The sequence below is a fragment of the Rhopilema esculentum genome, chromosome 7 (genome assembly GCF_057945365.1).
Source record: "Rhopilema esculentum isolate cy_ngs chromosome 7, ASM5794536v1, whole genome shotgun sequence".
Lineage (NCBI taxonomy): Eukaryota > Metazoa > Cnidaria > Scyphozoa > Rhizostomeae > Rhizostomatidae > Rhopilema > Rhopilema esculentum.
The window spans coordinates 5492627-5511520 of NC_142821.1; the positions used below are offsets into that span (position 1 = coordinate 5492627).

Consider the following 18894-nt stretch of genomic DNA (forward strand, 5'->3'; position numbering starts at 1 on the left):
TTATAGCTCAAGAGGTTAGCTGCTTCATTTGTGTTGCGAAGAACGGCAGAAATCAACAGCAGTTATCTCCCAGCTAAAGGTTTGTGCCCATTGAACCCATTCTAGTCAATGATCATTATTGTGATAACGTTTTCTGGAAGTCTTCCCCTTCTTTTTGCTTTACACAGTGCAGTTCCTTTATGATTCTACACAATGCACCCCTTCCCTCTGGTAAGTCGCTATAAGCCTGCCGAATTTTCTTGGATATCCCCAGTCCCTTGAAAAATAAAACTTTTCTTATAGAAGATAATAAGTATCACGAATTGAAAGCTACGTAACCTGATCTAAATTTTAAAAAAAGTGTGTGCATCAAATTACGGTGCTCGTACAATGTTTTTTGCGAAGGGGGCAATTCGATATTTCCAATTTTTCAAATTATATTATCTTTAAAGTTTGCATTTATGTCAGGTCATGAAGCTTGTCTTCCGTTCTCTTATCTTTACAAGGACATTCATTTTATTTTACAATCAATCTGTCTTAGTTGAGCTTGTTGTGTTTTGTAATACATCATCACTACAAAAGAGACTTTATCAAGCTGCGATAAGGTCAAGAATGGTTCGCTCCTGCTTGTCGTCATATTACAGAGGTTCACAGCATCTTATTTGTATTTCGGCCTTGAAGAAGCTATGCAATCATCCAGTTCTGCTTCTCAATGCAACTAGGAAGAACACCAACCCTGCAAGTCGTTATAAAAGTGGGGAAGATGAGGACGATATCCTTCTTGAAGACGAGGTAACTATTCCTGTCTCAATTTTGTCTTGCTACTTATACAATCTTTAATTTTTTTAATCAAATGACAACATCTATATAGACAACATCTATGTTTATTATTTTGTTATGAAGCAATAAAATAGTTAAAAAATAATAGCAGAATTCCCGATTTTGAATTTTCAGCAAGATGTAACGAAAAGAACTATACAAAGAACGTCCATAAGATGGTCAGGAGAAACTCATTTAAGCCAATGTTACTTTAAATCCGAAATTACATCCCAGTTCTCGACATAACCAAAACACATGATCTAGCATAGTAGTAGAAAGAAACAGTCTCCCCCTTACTTTCTTGCGTGATAGAAAAACCTTATATTTAGCTAATTAAACTGGACGATTATTATAATTCTGAACCTAGGAAATTATGATATATCTTGAAAACTGTTTCAATCTTCACTTCGTACAGGACTGTCTTTATGATGATCTCTACACTGTATTTCCAAATGCTTACGAAAGCTGCTATGAAGCAGCAGATTCTGGAAAGCTAAAAGTCTTAGACCGTCTGCTATGTGCATTTAAAGACCAGCACGAAAAAGTTGTCATCGTTTCGAATTCTACCAAGACTTTGGATGTTATTGAGTCGCTCCTGAAAACAAAGGCCCAAACATACTTACGGTTGGATGGACAAACATCGATGAGTGACCGGATGAAACTAGTTGATCGCTTTAACAGTAATTTTTCTGATATTGGTGAGTACCTTTTTTTGCTACTCAAGTATCCTCAGTTGTATAACACCTAACTACAATAACAGCTACACTTTTCTCTTCTAAGAAATTAGTTTATAGGAATTGCTGTAATTGTAGATGGCGTTAAAACTTTATTATAATACAGTGAAAAGTGCATAAGTTCAAAACTACGTGCCACTTTCACCCATTTTTCTATGTTTACACCAAAATTAGGTTTCCTGTTTACAAATACTATTCCAATGCACTTTACTGGAATTTTAAAGCAAAGTGTCTAACATAAATATCTTTAACGTTTATGTATAGATATATAAAGCAGTATAAATCTATAAATGTACATGATGTTTTTAAATAATTTCGTTTTCTTAAACTTTAGCACATGACTGTATCTAGCAACTGTATCTAGCAATTTGCCCTCCACAACAAAGCATAACTTATTTTATAAATGTATATGTGTGCCTATATATATTATTTTATTATATATGTGCCTATGTATTTTCCAAACCTATACTTACAAATTGACATTCTCCACTTTTATCAATGGATTATAGCTGGTTGTCTTTTAAGAAGCAATCTATAGATATACAAACGAGATATATGTGTAAGCCCCTTTATCTGTGTCAGTAAGATTTATATGTAGATGTTCAATATTCTGCCAGTTAACGTAAAAGCAAGAGTATCGGTTAGGTATGTTGAGCTGCCATGCACGAATGCCAGAAATCTGCTGTATGCATAGGCCTATTTTTACTTTGATATTAAAAGGTTTTTTCAACTACACCAATTACATACAAAATGTAAATAATGACCAGATTGCCTATAAAAATGGAAATTCTATGTACTTTATTGTTTAAAGCAGGACAGGCAGGATAAGATAATAGTCAGGAACAAAGCAAAGTGACGAGGAGAATCCAATGTTAAAGCAGATACTAATTCTTATCATTTGTGCTTTATAGATAGTAAAAGTTTGTACCTAAAAGTACCCATGAGAGATATTTCCTTACCTTACATTTAAACTTTCCCAACTGTTTTGTAATAGCATTGATCATTAAATGTTGGTAGAAACGTAGCGTTGGCCGAAAAACATTTCCTTGCCAAAAAACAATAACACTATAAGATAGTTTGGAAATTTTGTATTTCATTATGCTACTTTTCGTAACATCATAAACACGAACCCAATTTTGTGCACTCTCGCGGCTCGTACTCGTGATTTTGTTTTCGCTCGCGGCGGCTCGCGGCGCGTGATTTTGAGTTTTTAGTGCATATTTAAACATATTCTCATTCGCCTCCCAATCTGCTTGTAGACGTCTTCATGCTTAGCTCCAAAGCCGGTGGAACAGGTTTGAATTTGATTGGAGCATCAAGACTGGTATTGTATGACATTGATTGGAACCCTGCCAATGATCTTCAGGTCTGTTCTTGGTACTTTATTATAGATATACTGTATGTTCCTTCTTCGCGTTGATTTAACAACAACGCTCTCTTATTTTTGTCTACGATGCATTTTGGTTGATTTTGCTTTACTCGAATAGATACACCGTTAACAAGACATGTAATATTCTATTCGTTTTTGAGAAACTGGCCATCGCATCAAGGGCTAAATACAGGTATGCGATATTCACTAGATTTAAGTCTTCCTCTTTTTCTTTAGGCGATGGCTAGGATATGGCGCGATGGGCAGAAGAAGAAAGTCCATATTTACCGACTTCTTACTACTGTGAGTAAAATTGTTACAGATGAATTCTAAAGCAATAATGATGAACCATTTTTTAATCTTCTTGTGGAAAAATGTCATTTTTTTATGTAGGATAATATTCCGCGCTTTTTCTTCCGATTATATGCACTTTGAGATTCATGGAGCGTAAATGCTTTTGTAACGTAGATTCAAAAACTTCCACAGGGGACTATTGAAGAGAAAATTTTTCAACGTCAAGTGAAAAAGCAAAGTTTGAGTGGATCGGTTGTTGATTCAGGTTCCAGCAAAGCTAATTTTTCTCACGAAGACATTAAGGTAATTTTCATAACTTTGGCATTTTATATTTGTTTGTTGTATGTTGCATTATGACGCATCATTTTTTATTTTGAAACTTAGCATCTTCCACGATTGCTTATTACCCTCCTGATTCATTTGTTAAAACTCAATAGAAAGCTTATTTATTTGTGCTGATGGTGCTGGATACAATTTAGTTAGACATCTTAGTAGGTAGCACACTCTTGAATTATATGATAAATATCAACTTTTTGAATCTAATGAAAACTAAAGATAAATGCTTATAAATACCCTAAAAATACTTACCTAAACATTTTTGTCTCGAAAACCAAAAATAGCTGATATTTTGAATATTCACATATTTTGATTAACATTTTATAATAACAGTAAATTTTCTCTATATAGTTGTCTTCTTCTTTACCACATTAATCAAAAATGTAACCCTTCCCGTTATCTAAGTTACAACAAGGTGCAATGTTCCATTTTTACGATTGTTGCAAGATACCATTATGACTCGAGTACATGTACAGTTGCCTAAAATGGGTAAGACAATATATCTGATAGACAAACCAAATATCAGTGGCGCCAGTAATTTGTAAGTTGTTCTTTACCACTAGATGTTATATGTTGGATTGAGACCCGAAAAACCTTTATACATTATATTTCATAAAATTTTATTCCTCTCTCTTTGTCATTTTTCTGCGAATGGCTCACTCAAGAGCTTTATGAAGGAATTATCAAAAAGTTTTGGTCTTGACCTATTTATCGCATAACACCCCAGCTTCTAATTTTATCCATCCAGACTTGTTTATGCAAAGGATGGATTAGTTAGCTAGGTCAGTTACATTATGATCTCCTAAAAGCATTATGATCTCCTGATGCCCCAACCAAAGAATGTATTTAATGCCCAAAAAAACGAAAATGACATTCTTTACACAAGTATGTATTAATTTTACCTCTTGGATTGCTTTTTTAAGGCAGCCTGAAGATATTTTGCTACCTATGCAAGTAAAAATGTACAAGTTTTCTATGTAGGATACCTCTATGTAGGATACCCCGATCGGCTGATCTTCAATGTTTTCTCGATTTTAAACACGCTGCAACATCGTATATAAATACAGTGGCATCAGGTCTTATCAGATGTTCCTTTTTAGGATCTGTTTACTCTCCATGAATCAACAACTTGCAGCACCCATGAGCTTTTGAGCTGCAATTGCCGATATTTGGTAATTTCTTTAATAGTAAAGTACTTTGATTATTTCTTTCTTGCATGCTTAAAGGCACTTTATCCCGATGCATTTCGCTGGCCATTTAAATATCCATTTGTTAGACTATATAACAGACCTATTGTTACGGAGCCTATCGGCTAATCTTTAATGTTTTCTCGATTTTAAACACGCTGCAACATCCATTGCTAACTTGTTACTGTTGACTGACGGGACAAGATGCCTTTTGTCAATTCTAAGTAGTTTTTTCTGCAATTAAAAAGGTATGCACTCATTAAATATCTTTTTGTGCATTTTCAGTTTTTCGATAAATATTTTCAGGAAGGGGTCGTTTTCTAAAGAATCTCAATGTCGATGATTCCTTTAGGCTTGCAACGTTTGCTTTTAAATTGATTTATTTTGGTCAAGATTTTCAAAGGACATATGTCGCATTAACAGTTGGCTAATAAAACAAAAGCGTTTGGAATGGATTTCCATTGTTTCGTGACTTTTGATTTCTTCTTCTTGAATTTTTGCTGCCGTAAAAGTTCACCTTCGATTCCATGCTTTGTACTAGACAAAGAAGATAATTGTATTGCATTAGCCAATCATGTTCACGACACATGCGCTTTAAGAATTTATTTTTAATATATAAGAAATAACATTCTATAACTTTAATATTCCTAGGAGTACGAGGTGCCCGTAGAATCGACAACGGCCGAAACTACACGATCAAGTCAGCTTGGAATCAATCCAAAAAAGACTGAAAAAGTGCATTATCTTCGTACTTTTTCTTGCCCTTCTTATTACCACTTATTGTCTTGTGTTTGAATGCTACTGCATAAATTTCGCTAAGGCTCATAGGCTGGTTTCCTCTTTTTACGCCATTTAACGGAGGAAATACTAATTGGATCGATAATCTTGCTTCCTCCTCATAGTCTATTTTAACTTCGTTAGGGTTTATTTTGAACAAGTTGAAATGGGATTCAATACAGGAAATTATTTAGAAAAGAATTATGAAATATTATATACAGATGCAAGTACATTTTTATATTAAATATTGCTATCCTTTTGCATCTAGAAACAAAGTTCAATGGCTGAGTTAATGTCTTGGACGCATATCGAGCCACCTTGCACAGAAAAGTTGAAGGTATCGATCCTTGCAGTACTCCTATTTTATGAGTAGCACCTTATGGTGAATATTCTGTTAGCCTGGCGCTTTGCCTTTTATCAGAACAGAAGTTTAAACCATCGCCAAATGTTGTGATACACTGGTTTCAATTTACAAGATCGGATTCAATGAATTTTTTGTCTGTCCTCGTCTGAGGATGTTCGTAAACCATTCCCTCTCCGTTTAAAAAAAGGTGCAAATGCAAATAAGAAAGACTTGGATTGCCCGAATCTGCCCTAACGATCAGTATTTTTCCGACCAAAAAGGTGGAACTGTAAATGTAGCAATCAAGAAATTATAATGTGTGCATGTACGGTCATGCATTGCTTAACGCCGTTAGGCTGCGCCTCGCACGATGTTCACGCTTATAAATGCCATCATCCTGCAACTGTTCTCAGTTTGCTAGATAGTCTGCTCATGTATGAGATGTTTCAACCCATAAAAACAAGCCATTAGATGTTTCACGTAAATTATATGGGCATTGTACAAATAAAGGAAAGAGCTTTTGAATTATTCCCGTTTCGCTAAAATTTGAAGAACCTGTTTCGCTAAAATTTTGAATTTAGGCCTCCTCCACAAAAGAACCTTTTCAGAGAAAATTTTAATTTGAGTTCTTTCCAGTGGAGCTGCTGTAAAGTTTATGGGTGAGAACTGTTGACTAAAGTATCATTATCTGCTTAAATCTAAATTTAAGTTGCCGAAACAATTTTTTTTCAAAGCCAAAGAACAATACTGTGTCTTTTAATTCTATCGTTCCAATAAACCTTCTGACAAGCACATTCAGCATTTGACAAGCACAAAATTTTAATTTTAATTTGTTCCAAGTTTTCCACATATAAACTTTATCTTTTAAATGACATTTTAGAGTTTTTTCTATGAGTTTGTTTTAGTATATATTTGTTTTGTTTAAGTCTGTACTTTCTTTAGGCCTGTAAATCTGTACTGCGTTTAAGTCTGTAAGTTTGTACTGTCTGTACTGTATTACTGCATGATATGAAAATTCTGATTTTGCTACATAAATATAAGAAGCTATTTTAAGTACTCTAAATTCACTGTACGTACCATTGATATACGAACCTGTTTAGGCTTAAATAAGAAAACGAGGTTCTTATACGTGGGTTTTTACTGTAGTTTGTGTCATACCCAATCAGATGCTTGTGCAAAACAGCCCACAGTGAAGGATGCATCTACAAATTCCTTTTTATCGGCAAAAACGATTTGCAATTCAATTCAATGACATTGATACTTTCTTTCACTTTTCCAACAAGGTTTGTGTATATTATAGTGCCCTCAGTAATATTACACGTATCCGAAGGTTTGCGATTTATCTGCAGGTTTTTTTTCGATTTCTGTTGGAATGACAAAAAATTAGCTCCTTTTTCGGCAATGCTGCTACTGGGGCCTATTTCATCTGATTTTTCATGGCAGTTAAAATTTGGAAAATTTGTATGTTAATAGCAGTGTCATATACAAATAGCTTCGAATATTTGAATGCAAAACTTTATTACATAATCTATGTAGCTTAAAAGAATCCAAAAATTAAGAAGAAAGAAAATTTTAGAAAATAGCTGGGTTTTTATTTTGTCTTGACACCGTTTACTGATTATTTCTATTCTATTTAGGACCAAGTTCTGGCAAGCTGTCTACAAGATGTTAGTTTCATTTTCCAATACGAATCAAAAGAATGTAACTAAAGCTTTATGTGTGTTGCAACCAAAAACTTTCCGTGTGTTTAATTAATTTATTATAAAAATTATAAATATTATTGAAATTAGAAATATTATAATATGCAAGAAAATGTTTGTCTTTTTGTCGATACTGCTAGAGCTCTTGATGTAAATTGCGAAGGGACCATCATCAGTCATCAATCTAGCAGGCAGAAAATATCCGAGATTGGAAATATGCGAGTATTACTGTAAATTATATTTACAATTACACTCTTTTTTATAAGAACCAGTAAATTTAAGTTCAGGCTGACTGTTCTTGATTTTTTCGAAAATCTGAGACTGGATTGTTCTTAATCTGTTCTTAAATTAAGAGGGTGTAAGCAGTGCTATTGTTAGGTTTTTCGCTCTAAGGGGGTGTTCAGGCCTCATTTGCCAACAAAGTGAGTGAGACAGCCTTAATTTGCTGACAAATTTGAATATTCACCGAAAAAGCACCCACACATCGCTAAAATCCTCGATTTTGAGAAAAAACGTTGTTCAAAATTACATTTTGCAGAAGCTCAGCCTCAGCTTGTTCTTAATTTGTTCCTAACTTTTGACCAGTTTTGAAGCTCGTGTTCTTATAAAATTGTTCTTATAAAAAAAGAGTGTATCGCAAGACATGATAATCCGTTGAACACCCTATGAGGATTTTTTATTATGAGGAAAGATAGCCCTATTGTCCACTAGATCACGTGATGGTCCCATGAGTCTCGGTCAGACCTCGTAAACAAAACTTGAAGCCGACCAAACCTCACGTTTCTTTTACAATCTTTGGCCAACAAGCCTTCCTGTCGACCAAGGTTCAAGGTATATATTTAGATCTTAGCTGTAGTTCATACATACTTATTGAATTCCTAGCCTTACTGTAGTCGAACTTTAATTTTTTTGTTATATGTAATATTAAGAATTACTTGCACTTAGGCCTTTCAATGGAGGACCATTTTGTTATAACATATAAGCCCTCATCGGATCTACGACGGGCAATGACATCATGAGGATTCGGCGATTCTCAAATGCAAGAATTCTGTGTTAACAAAATGAAACTGAAAACGTGTATTTGAGAAGGACCTGTTGTAGAAAATTGTTTGCTTTTCAAGTTAATACAGCTCATCATCGATCGAGAAACGGTCAGCAGCTTCACCTAAAAGCTGAGAACCAAAGGAAAGAATGTTATTGACTCAACTTAACGCTTCCTTTTTATTTTGTGTAATAATATTTTCAGAATAAATACAAGGACGTTTATTGCTTTTCATATGTCGCGAAAAACCGGTTTTGACGATTGATATTCATTTGTACAAAATTAGTATTCGTTGGCGGCCTTAAACATGCACTGAAACTTTTGTTCCAGTTTCTCGCAAGTTCACGCTGAACAGGTTTATCGGCAAATTTTGGCGTGCCCAAGGCGATGAAAGCGGCATTAACCATAAAGTTTTAGTCGAAATCATCCCCATTTCACTCCAATTTTTATGTACCACTCAATCTGATTTTTTGATAAATATTTCTGTTGATAATTTTTTTAATCTTTATGTTTCCAAAGTCACTGTCTTTTCTTTTCAATTATATTTTCAAAATTCTTATATAGTTATCTATCAAGCCATATATGGTGTTTTCCCTTGTGTAAGGCATTTGCAGGTGAATGCTTGAAGCAGGTGCTATTAAAAAACTTGCTGATACCTGTTGGCCCTATCTAAAATTGGTAACCCAATGTACTGGTGCTAGATTAATTGTTAATGTTTTATTGAGTAATATTGGAGTCTCATAATATTTATAGTGTTTGCTTTTGAATAATAAATTTTAGTATCAGCTAGCTTGGATGAAGAAAGGCTATGGCTTGGTTGCCAAGATCTGTGAGAAGAAGAGGAGGGTTGAATGACAAGTTGCGTGTCATATGCTCCAGCTGTGTTATTATACCATCAAGAAAATATGCATCACCTCCTGGAACAGAATACGGACTTGAAAAGAAATGGGCCTACTACAACCAGTCAGCAATTGACAATTTCTCTTCCAAAGTGAGTTTCTTTTTGTATACTATCTCCACTTTCTTGCTCCTCAACCCAATTTTTCTTTTTTACAAAACAGGTTATGGGTTTCCTTTACGAAAAATGTTTAATGCCCAAGGGCAGATGCCAATTCTAGCAAATCAAAATATGTCAGCCTAATTTGTTGAATCAGGATGAAATAATAAAATAATTATTAGGTTAAATTTCTGATTGACACATCTGTAAAAAGTCATGCTGGGCAAACAGTTAATGACTAAATATATAATAGGAATCTTTTTCATAATGGTTTTTCAGAGTTTTTTATTATTTTGTAAACATTAACAAAAATGTTGTCGTGATTCATTTTTGCTATAAAAATTTATCTGCTAAAAGATACAGAAGAGGCAAGGAGAAAATTTTAAAAAATTAGGAGACCGGGAGAAAATTTCAAAAATTGGGAGACCAAAAGCAACCAAAACCTTGGGTCTGCTGGCGTGACTTGGAGAGTGGTCTGGTTAAGGGTTATGAATAATGTTGATGTACAGATATACAGATATTGAAGCCTGTACTTCTCCAGACATAGATTGTTTATTGTATCGTATTAAAAATAATATATTATTCGTGAAATGCTCTATATCTGTCATCCACCAAATGGTAAAGATGAAATATTGTAGGACATTTAAATGAAATAGAAAGAGTAAAAATTACAGAGGGTTGGTAAACTTAAAGTCAGGGTTTGAGAACAAAGGGAAAAAATAAGGACAAGAAGAAAAGAACAGATACAAACTAGATGAAATATTGAAAAATGGATCTATAAACTTGTGAGCAAATAATGGAAAAGGAAGATAGTAAAAACGGAAACAAATTGTAATCTTTTTCCAAGTTAGCAAACCAAATGTTTTAAAGAAACCTGTTGCTGAGAGAGGGTCTTATTATATCACAATTGTTTATATCATCCTATAGAATTAACTGAAAGTTTATGTGCATGTCTTTGAAATTTCTTAGCTATATTGATTCTCATTTAAACTTTAATTTTCCTAACATAACTATTTTTAGGCTAATTTTCAATATTAATTTTGATTATATTTTTCATCATCAAAGGCACTGACTAAATTGACACCACATCAGATGCTTTATGCAGGCAAGTCAAGCAATGGGTCACACCTCATTGTAAGTTATAATTATTAATTTTCTTCTATTCAGTCCAAAGAGATTCGCTTTGGTAAATATTTTTAGCATTTGAGGCAAAACATTAAAGTTCTTAAATATTTAAATATCCAAAATCAGGCACTGTCAATGTTAAGAAAAGTGGGGGCTATAAAAATGAGCTAAAACCTAAGAAGTCAATGTTAAGAAAAGGGATAAAACCTAATAAAAAGAAGCTTTAATGGTTTTTTATTTTAGGGTGTAGAAGCTTTTGCTGTATGTAATTTTATTTTGACATTGATTCAATCTAGTATCCTCTAATAAAAATTAATGCAACTGTTGTAGTAATAAATATTTGTTGTTTTTGATGTTTTCAGAAAAGTGCACAGTATTTACATAAAGAATTACCCAAAAGAGTAGCTAGAAGAGTCAAAGATCTCCAAAATCTCCCATATGTAGTAGCCATAAACCCAACTATGCAGGAAGTGGTAAGTTGCAGCGACCAATTTTTTTTCTTTGTGTGTTTTAAGTTTTAAAGGTTAGAATTCAATTGTGATATTCTGGAAATAAAGTAATTTCTGTAGCTGTTTGGATTCACATTATTAGTCTTTAGAAGTACAAAGGAAGCAGTCTATTTCTTGCAGTAAGCAATTTCACATTTTAAGGTTTCTGGGGTGCATTTTTATCACATGTTACAGGCCTCTCCGTTTAAGGCGCGCGATCACACGCGCACCTTGGCACGCTCCTGTTGTTGCCGAGACGCGCAATAAATCACGCGCCTGGTTTATAAGAACTCTTTAAATCGCGCTACTTGTGTTTTGGTTTTGAACAATTATTATACAAAGAGCCTTGCAGATTTGAAATCGATTGATATCTAAATAAACGGTTGCTTCTTTTAATCCCTCTTTCAAGGAAATTGTTATTGCCAAATTAAATCAAACACCTCTTGAATATATTTCTGATTGTTATAAGTGATTGTCATTGTGAGTCCTGATTGTTATAAGTTTTTTAAATGGCCAGTAATTCAAAGGGTCAAGCCATAGAGCTATCTGCTTTCGCAAGTATTGCAAGGATGAAGTTAGCGGATCAAAGACCGAAAAATGAAATGGGAAGACAATGATGGTTTCGATTTGGTGTAAAGTTTGCTCAAAACACAAAAGCGTTATTTTATCAAATCCTCTTTGTAAAGGAAGTGGCAGGAAAGCAATTGAATCGTACGTCAATGGAACAAATTTTGATTCTTCCACTTCTTCTGACTCCGATTCTTCATCGGAATTTGAGCTGGACATTGACAAACTGCAACAATAATGTGTTTTTTTTGCTTTTAGTGCTCTATTAAGTAGTTTGTTTAGATATTTCTAGATAAAAAGTATTTACATGCGAAAACATGCCGCTTTTGCCTACTTTGACGTTAATATATTTTTTTGATAAAACGCGCACCTTAGCAAGGCGAGGCGCGCATTTTAGCACACGCCCGCTAAAATGCTCACGGAGAGGCCTGATGTTACCATTGGTATCTGTTTCCATCTTACAATAAGTGTTATTTCTTGCTGCTAGTTTAAATTTATTTTATTAAATTCTATTAAAATATATCTTCTAAGATATTCTATAGGTATTCTTTTGAATTGACCCACAACAGCAATTTTGTATAAAACATGATATTATTGTTTTTAGTATGAACTATACTTGCGGGCATTTTATAAGCTATCCTCATATAAGCCGATTGAAAATTTGGATGAAGAACTGCAATATAGTAACCTGGTTCAAAAGTTGTTAGATGACCACAAAGATGTTGTGACCTCATTAGCAAAAGCAGTGAATCAAGTCAAATCACAAATCCAGGTATTTGATCTTTTTGTGAGGGCTAGTATTTAGATTATTTGGTGTCAAATGGTAGCTTTACAGACCTGTCAACTCTCCCAGTTTTGCCAGGAGACTTCAGGTTTTGCTTGCTTACTCTCGATCTCCCAGTTTTTATAATTTTCTTCCTGTTTTTTCTTGTCTTACAGCAGAGGTTTTCTTTTAACAAAAATTATTGAAATGACTTTCTTTGTGACAATGTTTCTCGATGGTGTTTACAAATTAACAAAAATGTTAAAACCATTAGGAAGAAGCTACCCATGATAATTGTTGTCATTAAATGTTTTTCCAACATGACTTCTTTTGACAGGTATGTTGTTTATAAATTCAACAAAATCCAGGGATCTCCCTGTTTTGGCCAAATCTCCCTGTTTTTCTCAGCAAAAAATCTGAAATCTCCAGGTTTTGAAAATTTTAGGTTGACAGGTCTGCTTTATCTACATTCTATGAAAAAGAAAAATAACCTGCAGTGATGGAAAATAAAGGCAAAATTAAGTCCACCACATAAACAGACTTAGTGTGAAAAGTTATGTTTTTGAATAACAATTTTTGAATAATATAGATACAATAAGATTTTTCATGAAAGGAATTTGAGAGTTATATACCAGTAAGGTTTTGGGTTCAGGATAGAACCAGCTCCAGCCAAGTCTAAATGACAATGTCAGTTCAACAAAGTCTCTTGATCAAAGAGGTAAAATTTTATTGATTTTGTGTTGTTGTAGTGAATTTTTTTGATATTGTTGGAGGGTCCTCTTCTGTTTAGATAGAAGTTCCCCATTTTACTGAGTAGAAGAGAAGGCACAAGGGTGAAATACTTCTGGTCTGCAGTAAATCCAATTTATCTTCTCTAAGTTAGAACTACATGGATCTCTAAAAAAACTCCTATAGGTTTAAATGCTTCTAACCCATTAATTGATGCATGCAATTCAATTAATATATTGGAACAACATTCATATTTATTTGTTGGCATTTTTTAAGTTTTATGAAATATTAATGTCCTCTGCACGGTAGCTATTTGACAAGGAGGTGTTTATATATTTGGGCTTAAAGAAACATTACCTGAAAGAATAATTTCTTTTAGTATGAGGAGATGTCAAAGATGGTGGAGAGGATTTTAACATCACGTCTTGGCATTAGGATACTAGCAGAGCATCACATTGGGCTTAGAAATGAAAGGGTGTGTAGTGTGTATATCACTATTGTTTTGAATTTAGGAGGAATGAAACTTTTGTTTGTTTTAGTTTTGCCTCCATGAGCCTACATATATTATCTATCTGAAATGAATACTCCTCTGTTGCTATTATTTTTCTGTTGCTATATTGCCTTATTTTTCTGTATCTATCTCCAAGATATGGCAAGATAGTGCTTAGACATTGTCAGTTTTATATTATGAAGCTTAATTTTCGCACATAAGCTCCTTGAAATGCAGATAGATGTTTACTTTTTAGTGCTTGTTTCTTGAGGTCTGCTTTGCGCAATATCATTCTCTTTATTCACAGGAAAATTATATTGGTATTATCTGCACGCACATGTCCGTAAGAAACTTGATAGAAAAATGTGTATTTTATTGCAGGTATGTTTTAATTTGAATTATTTGCTACAAAATCTCTGTTTATTCCTAAACTTGTTACCATTGAATGAGCCATTTTTGGATAAGCAGCTCTGGTATTGAATGGAATACACCCCTACTTCAAAAAGGTCTCCTTTTAATATAATTGATCAGTGCAAATTAAACAGTGATACCTGTATGACTTTTTTGCTTGTTTCTTCACTTTTGAAACTTGTCTGGAAGTTTGTATCTTTTCTATTTGAACACAATACTCTGTATAGTTACCCCTGGTTGAACAAAGTGAACTTTGGATGTAGCAGTACCAACAAAACTTGCTCAGCCCAGTTTAGAATTGTGTGGCCATTCCAACTTATTTGATTGGTGCTATTGCATATTTGATTGGTGTATATTGCATATTGGCATTCTTGATTGCTGAATGGAGTGGCTTCACAATTTTTCCTAGAGATTAACCCCCTTTCTCTGGCTCCCCGCAACACTTCCTTGACTTTAGCCCATTATCACTGTACTGTAATTTAATAATTTTTCGTATCTGAGTATAAATTTTATCTGACTGTAAATGTTGGCGTGCCTTTAAGTGTAGTGATTGTATATAAGCTGATTCAACTGTAGTATTTTTTGCAATATAATATCAGTTAAGAGTTAATGTGTAAATCTCATTTCTATAGGGAGATGTGCCAGCACAACTATGGAATTGCACCATCTGTTGCAATCAATGGGCACGTGAAAGCGACTTTTCCGTATCTACCACCTCCACTAGAATACATGATTCAAGAGCTGTTGAAAAATGCCATGAAGTGAGTGAGTTATACACTTTATTGGCAAAAGCATTATTTACAAGGCCCTTGTTTAACATCTGTTATTCATTTCTACTTGAGAGAACTATGGGTTTTCCGCTGATACACAAATAGATGACTCATGATTTTATGAATTATCTTAAATTTCTCAAACAAACCCATTCAAACTTGTGATTCAGTTATTTTTCAATAAGTAACTAGCCCCTAAAATTGGCATTATTGCCACAATTAAACCCTCAATTATAAACATTGCTAATTTACTGTTCAAAATCTCAAAGCTAATGATACATTTAATTTCGATTTTAGAGCAACAGTTTTACATCATCGTGACAAAGTAAAGGCATGGTATGAGATTCCACCAGTCAAAGTAACCATTTGCAACAACGATTCACATTTCATATTAAAGTACGCATTCTTTTATTGAAACTTTTTGCCATATCCAGTTTATGTTTTTTTGTAAACTTTTGTTTTTTGCAAATTTAGTTTCTTGATATTTTTCATACTTCAATAGGGAACGAATATTTTAGTTATTTCCTGTACGTCTAACATAGGCAATGTTGGTCATTCATTTTCAACAAGGTGCTTTGTGCTTGAGAAAGGTTCTGATGGTTGACTGGTGAAGAAGCTTAAATACTTCTATCAAAAACACCTTGTTCCTTGAAAAAATTAGATAGCAAGCGGAGATCGCCATAATTAAGAAAAATGATTTGAAGCGATAATTTAATGATCACCTTCAATGTTCCTTAATTTGATTTATTTCGCGTGTTTTTGTTTATTAGCTATTGCAAGACTAATCCTCTCTGACTTTGAGAAACCTCAACACATCGTAAATAATCATGTTGATGCACATTTATTGTCAATCGAAGCCTTGAGAGTCCGATGATTCTTTTTTAGGTTTAGTGATAGTGGCGGCGGTATTCACGACAGCAAGATGCAGCGCATTTTTGACTATGCTTTTACAACAACGAAAGAAGAAGAGGCCACTGATGGTGACAAGGGGGGCCTTGATAGCCTTGTGAAGGCAGCTCATGTTGCTGCTGTTGGTGGCGCCATGTCTGGGTATGGCTTTGGACTTCCAACGACAAGGGCATATGCTAGTTTCCTTGGGGGAACACTTGAAGTCTACACTTTGTATGGGTTGGGTACTGACGTTTATCTAAAACTGGGTCACATAAACGGGCCAAGAGATTCGTTTAGGATTTAGCAGATTATAATTCTGAGTCTTACATTTTCGTTTTTATATAATTTTATTTATTTATACCATATGTATAATACAAATTTCAAACTTCGCGCTTATTTCTAAAAGCCCACCCAACTGACACATTTTTCTGTGTTTTCAATATCATTAGATTTTAATCGTATGTGTAATTTGAATCTAACCTAGTGTAGCTGACACTGTTTTATAGATTATTTAACTGTCATTTTGCTAGGCCAAACTATTTAGAAACTTTTTTTTTCAGATCGCAAATATGAACTGTTGATACCACTGCTAGGCCGTTGTGAATCTTGAGATACAAGCTAGACACGCACTATCCTTTAGCAGTATATAAAATTTCACCGACCCCTTAGGAACCCGTCTTTCAGGGCATTTTACCCCCAGCAGCTGGCCCTCCCCCCACTTTGAAGCCCCATCACCTTCTGCCAGTTTGCTCCATTTTGCCATTTCAATCTTTGCATCAAGCCTGTCAGCAGAGGGCAGCAAATGCGAGTGAAATTTATGTTTTGCCTTGACTTCTCCATATCAAATAATGACAAATTAAATTGTGATCTTGAGATCGCGTTAGTAGACATCATCTGTACATTCATACGCCTGTTTGATTTGACACAGCAGATAGATTAAAATAATTTTAACATAATAATAGGGAATGAGTCGTGATAAAAGCGAGGATATGTATACCCTGGTTCGCCATGTCGTGATTTACCTACTGCTGGCTGGCTTGACCTTTGACGCTGGCTTGAAAAAGTTTCCGACTATAGCAAGTTGAAAACAACTGCTGCCAAACTAAAGTGGTAATGCTGAAAGCAGATGACAGTGAAAGATTATTTTATCACGACCCATTGCCTATGATTATCTGTGCCTATAAAAACGTTATATATCTTCTTAAAGTTTTCTTGGCTATCAAGGATCTAAGTTTTGACCCTATGGCTGCATTATGCGTGTCTTTGCTTCTTTCCTTAATCCACGCGCCAGTAGGAGCTGGAAAGAAGTGATGGTATGAATACCAGCAAAATTCATGATTTCAACTCAATAAAACCAAAAGTATCAAAATCCGTGTGAAGTTACAATAGCAAAAGCTTCGTTATGTTGTTGTTGATCAGTTGAGAAATAATCATGTCATAGACCTGCCTTCAAATTTTTATAAAAGCTATACATTGAAGCTTCTAATTACGATCTACAATCCCGGACAAAAATGTTGAGACAAAATGCAATTTTTGTAATTTTCTACTTTACATTGCCCCTGTAAATACGAATCACCCTCCACCCCCCCTCCCCCCTGAAGCAATGTTGGATTTGTAGTTCTATAATTTCTCCTTCAAAATCATGCGTTTCACATTGAATTGGAATTAATTAAAATCCACATCATTATTCTCAGCTTCATACCTTTTCCCCTACTCTTAATTCAGCTTTCGGGAAATGGTTTACACGGGGTCTTCATTTCAATGTGTTAGCCTTGCTTTCAGTGAGAGGAAACCTCACAGAAATCCGTATGAACAACACATTTTATCTGTATTCGCTAAAACTCTCATTCTACTTAGACAATCTCTTGCGATGAGCCAATAATACCTGTTAAATTTTTCTCTTTTGCTCTTTGTACTAACCTAATTTTCTGAAAATGTTCTTACTTGATCTTTTAGACTTATCCCTTGTTGAGTCAAAGTTACCACTCGCATGTATTATTTACTTCTTTCTTGGCATATTTCATTCCTGGATATAAACCACCAATATATGCCCACACAACATTGAAGGTTCTTCCAAACTCTACATATGTCCCGATATGATAAAATAATATGCTTTTTGGCATATCAATTTTTCGAAAAATGTAATGCAATAGGCTAATGCAAAAGTTTGGGTTTTGGAATAAAAATTTTTAAGTGCATTAAAAATATTTTGAGCAATAAAAAACCTTGTTGGTTTGATAAAATCCCTTATTTTCTTGAAGAAGGGTACTTTTGGCAAATCAAAAGATTTGAAATATTTTCTAAGCTTATAGAATTCCTTACTTTTGATCAAAAATTGACAATTAATTCTTGTTCAAATCAAATCACTTTTCTTTTCGATCTAAATACAAATCTTGTTTATCATGATCAAAAGGAAGCAAATTTTCTGGTTTTTAGACGAAAATTTTGATCAAAATCTGACAATATTTATAGATTGATTTTCCGAACAATAAGGAATTCAAGCGAGCAATAGAAAAGTTTTGAGAAGAAGAACTTTTGGAAAAAATTTGACCATTTTCGAGGAGAATTATTTTTCTTTTCAATCTAACTTCAAATCCTGTTTTTCTGATCAAATAGAAGCAAATTAAATGGTAATGAGAAGAAACATTTTTCGAAAATATTTGACAATTTTCTGACCCTATAGCCTTGCATTTTAATTAAAAATTGGCCAATTCAAAAGATGGTTTTGTTCGAGGAGAATTATTTTTCTTTTAGATCTAACTTCAAATCCTGTTTCTCTGATCAGATAGAAGCAAATTAAGTGGTAATGAGAAGAAACATTTTTCGAAAATATTTGACAATTTTCTGACCCTATAGCCTTGCATTTTAATTAAAAATTGGCCAATTCAAAAGATGGTTTTGTTCGAGGAGAATTATTTTTCTTTTAGATCTAACTTCAAATCCTGTTTCTCTGATCATAAAGAAACAAATTAAGTGGTAATGAGAAGAAACATTTTTCGAAAATATTTGACAATTTTCTAAGCCTATAGCCTTACATTTTAATCAAAAATTGGCCAATTGAAAAGATGGTTCTGTTCGAGGAG

The 18894-nt window shown here is 33.9% G+C and overlaps 2 protein-coding genes across 4 annotated transcripts in view; both read left to right on the forward strand.

Moving 5' to 3' along the window:
- Window positions 1-7668, forward strand: part of LOC135683972 (DNA repair and recombination protein RAD54B) — a 51480-nt gene extending 43812 nt beyond the window's left edge. Inside the window, exons 18-27 of the mRNA XM_089109526.1 lie at window positions 7-79; window positions 521-771; window positions 1214-1496; window positions 2792-2898; window positions 3139-3204; window positions 3388-3498; window positions 4632-4703; window positions 5370-5453; window positions 5764-5832; window positions 7476-7668. Of these exons, the coding sequence (XP_088965652.1) occupies window positions 7-79; window positions 521-771; window positions 1214-1496; window positions 2792-2898; window positions 3139-3204; window positions 3388-3498; window positions 4632-4703; window positions 5370-5453; window positions 5764-5832; window positions 7476-7547 (1188 nt within the window). The 3' untranslated portion in view covers window positions 7548-7668. The remainder of the gene's footprint in view (window positions 1-6; window positions 80-520; window positions 772-1213; window positions 1497-2791; window positions 2899-3138; window positions 3205-3387; window positions 3499-4631; window positions 4704-5369; window positions 5454-5763; window positions 5833-7475) is intronic.
- Window positions 7669-8224: 556 nt separating this feature from the next.
- Window positions 8225-17205, forward strand: LOC135683974 (branched-chain alpha-ketoacid dehydrogenase kinase). Of its 3 annotated transcripts, none has more exons than XM_065199394.2 (10): window positions 8225-8369; window positions 9367-9571; window positions 10643-10711; window positions 11065-11175; window positions 12362-12529; window positions 13629-13724; window positions 14047-14120; window positions 14783-14911; window positions 15218-15316; window positions 15806-17205. In XM_065199394.2, the coding sequence occupies exons 2-10, from the start codon at window positions 9389-9391 to the stop codon at window positions 16113-16115; spliced, it is 1239 nt and encodes a 412-aa protein (XP_065055466.1). In that variant the 5' UTR covers window positions 8225-8369; window positions 9367-9388; the 3' UTR covers window positions 16116-17205. The 3 variants fall into 3 exon arrangements, with proteins under 3 accessions (XP_065055466.1, XP_065055465.1, XP_065055468.1); XM_065199393.2 differs by having other exon boundaries at window positions 8245-8369; window positions 9361-9571; XM_065199396.2 differs by having other exon boundaries at window positions 8245-8369; window positions 9361-9571; window positions 15218-15256.
- Window positions 17206-18894: the final 1689 nt, after the last annotated feature.

Coding starts and splice junctions, on each gene's coding strand:
- LOC135683974 (XM_065199394.2), top strand. CDS start 9,389: ATGGCTTGGTTGCCAAGATCTGTGAGAAGAAGAGGAGGGTTGAATGAC. Junction 14,121..14,782: donor AAATGTGTATTTTATTGCAG/GTATGTTTTAAT, acceptor TCATTTCTATAG/GGAGATGTGCCAGCACAACT. Junction 14,912..15,217: donor CTGTTGAAAAATGCCATGAA/GTGAGTGAGTTA, acceptor TTTCGATTTTAG/AGCAACAGTTTTACATCATC.